This window comes from Metarhizium album, assembly GCF_000804445.1.
Source record: "Metarhizium album ARSEF 1941 chromosome Unknown scaffold_42, whole genome shotgun sequence".
Lineage (NCBI taxonomy): Eukaryota > Fungi > Ascomycota > Sordariomycetes > Hypocreales > Clavicipitaceae > Metarhizium > Metarhizium album.
Window position 1 is genome coordinate 44,969 of NW_024467616.1, and position 4,859 is coordinate 49,827.

At 48.1% G+C, this 4,859-nt stretch overlaps 2 protein-coding genes across 2 annotated transcripts; one reads left to right on the top strand and one right to left on the bottom strand.

The window, feature by feature from the left end:
• MAM_08066 (uncharacterized protein) lies at positions 1 to 1,312 on the top strand (the record flags this gene model as incomplete). The annotated part of the gene is made up of 2 exons (XM_040826864.1): positions 1 to 277; positions 372 to 1,312. The coding sequence occupies 2 exons, from the start codon at positions 1 to 3 to the stop codon at positions 1,310 to 1,312; spliced, it is 1,218 nt and encodes a 405-aa protein (XP_040675123.1).
• A 260-nt stretch (positions 1,313 to 1,572) lies between these two features.
• MAM_08067 (vacuolar protein sorting-associated protein vps17) lies at positions 1,573 to 3,450 on the bottom strand (the record flags this gene model as incomplete). The annotated part of the gene is made up of 3 exons (XM_040826865.1): positions 1,573 to 2,429; positions 2,484 to 2,937; positions 2,998 to 3,450. The coding sequence occupies 3 exons, from the start codon at positions 3,448 to 3,450 to the stop codon at positions 1,573 to 1,575; spliced, it is 1,764 nt and encodes a 587-aa protein (XP_040675124.1).
• Between the last annotated feature and the right edge of the window lie 1,409 nt (positions 3,451 to 4,859).

Consider the following 4,859-nt stretch of genomic DNA (forward strand, 5'->3'; position numbering starts at 1 on the left):
ATGGAGGCAAGGAGCTCCAACCCGCTCCTTTCCAGCCACAAAAGCTCCCAGGTGCAGGCCGTTCTCCATCCACTCGTCCTGCTCACCATTTCCGATTACATCACACGACACACTCTCCGACAGCAAAAGGGCCCTGTCGTCGGTGCCCTGCTTGGCCAGCAAAACGGCCGTGAAATCACAATCGAACATGCCTTCGATTGTCACATGCGAGAAGCGCCCGACGTCCAAGGCGGCTATTTGCTAGACGCCTCCAAGTTTGGCGCCAGATTAGAGCAAAGTACAAAACTTCCACCCTCGAAACACTCCGTTGCTGACGGTTTTTTTTTTTCAAGTGATCACTGTACACAAAGAGCGACAACTAGATTTGGTAGGCTGGTACACCCTCCTGCCGCTCACCGGCCCCACGCCCGTGATCCTCCCAATCCAGAGCCAGATCCTCCAAGGATGGAACGAGTCCGCCGTGCTTCTAGGCTTCCACCCGGAGGAGGTCCTGAACCACTCTGTCGGCGGCAAGCTTCCCCTCACCATCTACGAAAGCAACTATGAAGTCGACGACCAGAAGACTGCCGACCAGGATGGTGCGGACAAGAAGATGGAAGACGGCGACGCGACGCTGAAGCTCAAGTTCACTGAAGTGCCGTACTCCGTCGAGACCGACGAGACCGAAATGATCAGCATGAACTACGTAGCCGCCGGCGGGGCCAACGCCACAGCTGCATCTGCTCCAACGTCTGCTGCTGCCAAGGACGACAAACAAGGATGGTGCATCGAGGCAACGAGCAAGGGCAAACGACGACTGGTCGAGCCAGAGGGCTATGAAACCGACACCCTAGACGAGACCGGAATTTCGCATCTCACGAGGGAAGAGGAAGAAATGGTCGCTTCGCTGACGGCCAAAGCAAACGCCATCAAGATGCTCCATTCGCGCGTCCGCCTCCTCACCACCTACCTGGAGCGCCTGCCCTCGTGCCCCGTCACTGGCCTGCCGACATGCACCGACACATTGGAATCAGACTACACCACCCCGTCACTACCTATTCTTCGACAAATACAAGCCCTCGTCAACCGATTTGATCTTGTCATTCCCTCAAACAACGAAGCTTTTGACAGGGAAATGCTCCAAGAAACGAATAACGCCAAGCTCATCGATCTCCTAAGCAGCATCATGCAAGGCGTGCACGGAGTTAGAGACGTGAACAAAAAATTCCACATTATAGAGTCGGCCAAGACGGCGGGGCGAAGGGGCATGACGGAGGGTTATCTGGCCTCGCCGGGATTTAACATGCCCGGAGCGGGTGACCTGTTAATATAAGACGGACGATGGGCTCACCGCGGGGCGTTGTGGCGTCCAAGGTGTAGCACGCGCTACAAGTTCCGGCGTGGATTATTTAGTCTGCGTCGGTCGTCTCGCGTGGCAGCAACTGTCACCGACATAGCTGTATATAGTTACGACAGTCATACGATGCACACATGAATCAATCGCACGATACCGATGGTATTTCGCTTTCATTTTTGATTGTAGAGAGACTCTTCTGCCTGAATGTCATGTTAAGAAGCCACGGAGCTGCAGAATTAAAACGTGCTGGTAGCCAACCTGCTCGCCGCATTCCTCGCATCAATTCGATCATCGTCATCTTCCTCATTCACGCCCCCCAGCCCCGACACTCTCTGCCCTTCTCTCGCATCGTCATCCTTGCCCTCCGCCTCCTCTACTACCTTGCCCATGAAGCTGCTCGATGTGCTGCGCGTGGCGTCCGACCGACGGGGGACGCCGCTCCACGCGTCCCCTTTGGGGCCCTGGCTTGAAGCCAGGCTGGATCGTCGCACGGTGGGGTGCGATTCTCGACCAAGTCGACTCAAGCCGCCTGAAGCGTCAATACATCGAATATCCGGCCGGACGGTCTCCAAGAGCGCTAGGGTTCGTCTCTCGGCGTCGATTTCACGAAGAACATAGTCACGTATGCTGGCTCGGAGATCGGCAGCCGTCCTGGTGAACCACCTTCTTCGTTCGTGGACGAGATTATGCGTCACGCGGTTGGTTTTGTTGTACAGACTGGCCTCATATTGGCGAGCGTCGTCGAGGGCGGCGATGGCCTCGTCAACCTTTTCACGGCGCACGCTAGAACTAGCTTTCAGGCGATCCGCGGCGTTGAGTTTGCTCCTGGTGGCTTCTTGCGATTGGAGGAATTCTCGGATCAAGATCTGGCGGTTGGTGAGGGACTCTTTGACGATGAAGGCATCTTTTGAATGGTACTGGAACGGGTCGCCAACGGTGGCGGCTTGCGCGGTGGCCTGGGCGGCGTGGTAATCGCCCATGGTCTGGATAACGCGGCCGAGTTTCTTGTAGGCGTTTGCAAGGCCGGGATGTGGCTCTTGGACGTGCATGCTGCTGAGCTTGATGCCGTAGTCGGATTCAGCGAGTCCGAGGCCTGCACTTGTTAGCGGCTGATGTGGCGCTGTTGGAATGGGAAAATGGCACGCACCTCTTCTAGCTTTGACCATTTTATCGACCTTGTGGCCGGCATCCATCGTCCCAAGGTAGAACAACTTCACGGTCGGGCGAGCGTCTGCCAACTCGGCTGTATCGTCGGGCGGAGGGGCAAACTGCTTCAAGATCTTTCTGCGGACTCCAGTCGCGGGCTGCTTCATCTTGACCAGCGGGCTGTAGCCAAAGTCACTCTCGACAAAGAGCACCATCTCATCGTCTCGCATGAGCGTCTCGTTGCTGCAGACATAATTGAACCATCGCTGCATCATGGCCTTTACTCGGTTTTCGTCTTCGTCCGTTCCCGCACCTGCCGATGTTACAGGAGGCGGGACGGCAGGCACGAGAGCCTCGGGATTGGCTGAGATGAGATGATCGCCGAGCTTGGCAAACTCCGAGTGCAGACGTCTAACATCTCGATATTGCGTAGTTCGAAAGGCTGGAAGGTTCGTCTAACCGAGGTCAGCAGAGGGCACGCGACACGAGGCCAAGCAGCCTTTGCAGATACCTACATGAACATCAAACCGGAGCACGGGATCCTTCTTGCCGGTTCGTTCAAGACCTGTAATCTTGGCCTGGAGCTTGAATTGTGGCCTCCGCTGAGCTAGGGGCTGCTGCTGTGCTCGTGGCTGGGATACGCCAACTTGTTGAGGCGCTTGGGACGCAGGCGAATGTGATTCACTTGCAGGTTCGGCTACAGAGGATGCCGAGATTGCAGACTGGTCAATCTGCCCGCCCTCGGCGCCTAAATCCGTGGTTGCAGTAGCCGGCCGCTGAAATCCATCAGTCTCGCCAGATGCTTCCAGGCCTCCAGGTTGCGGGCTGTATGGAAACGGGGAGCTCCCATTGTCGCCAGGAATCGGTGCGAAGCCAGTGCGAGAGTGTTGCGGCGACGATATTGGGCTGCTGACCCAAGGAGAAGCAGCAGGGTCCTCGGATTCGTTTATTGAGGCACTGTAGTCCATTGCGCCGGACTATCCGGTTCGATGGGGTGACGACAGCCTCAGCAGGTCAGGAAAGCGACGGCGAGGATGAACGAGGATGGCAGAGGTTTACTGTAGAAGCATAGCTCGGTAGTGGTAGGCGGCAAGTGTTCAGAGCCGTCGGCGGTCTCGTGTCGTTGCCGCAATGCTTGCGTCGGCGGGCAAATGAAGCTTGGTAGTGACGCAAGTTGGCAGGCTGTCGTGTCTGCTCGAGGTGGGCGACGAGGGAGCTGTACGGTCGCACATTAGCTTGCATCCGCAAACGCTGCCACTACGATTTTCTGATTTTCCGATTTTTAGATTTTTTAAAAGTATAGAGTTACATAGAAAAAATTCCTCCTACCTTAATATATAAATTAAACTTTATACTATAATTATTCTAGATTTATATTAAAACTAGTTCTATATTATTTCTAAATTATTTCTAAATTATTTCTAAATTATTTTAAAATTAATTCTAAATTAATTCTAAATTATTTCCTACTTTAATATACTAAGACTATATAGATAGCTTAAAAGTCTTAGAGAGACTATTTAATAATCTCTTTAGTATAGTATGTTTTATAGAGATATTTTATCTTAAGTTAATAAGCTTCTTAATAAATAAAATAAAGATACTATTAGTCTTTAAATATTATAATGCTAGCTTTTAGCTTAGAAGCTTTTAAGTATTTCTAGAGTATATATAAAAAGCTTAGAGCCTTTATATAAAGAGATTTTAGAACTATTTATATAAGAAATACTAATTAAATTAATTTACTGCTTTATTAATAAGATTCTTTAGTAATATAATTAGCAACTAGTAAGCTTATATATACTAAAGATATAGCTTTCTTACTAGAGATTAGTGAAGTTTAACGCTAAAGAGAAGGCAATATATAGCATTATACTAACTTTTAAGTACTTAAGCTAAATTTCCTATAGTGCCTAAATAGATATAAGAAACTTAAGAAATATAGTATTTAAATATATATATATATATTAATATATACTTATGCTATATTATTTAGTTTTACTATAGTTACTTTACTATAACTATACTAAGCATACTTAAGTAGTATTTATTTATAGTTTAATGCCTTAGAATATAGCTATTTTTTATAAGATTAAATTATAGCATTAAGACTTCTTTATAAGTAGCAGTATAAGTAATACTAGTATTTACTAGAACTAGTTTAGTTTTCTATTATAATATAAATAGAAATTAGTTCTTACTTATATAAAGAGATTAAATTACTTTATACTATATATATAGTTCTAGCAAATAAAACATTAGAATTAAAAGCTAGTAGTATTACCTCTATATAAGTACTTCTAACTAATAAATATCTTTCTTCTATAAATTAGCTAAGTATACTTTATTTATTAAAGGCAATATTAAAGACTAAATT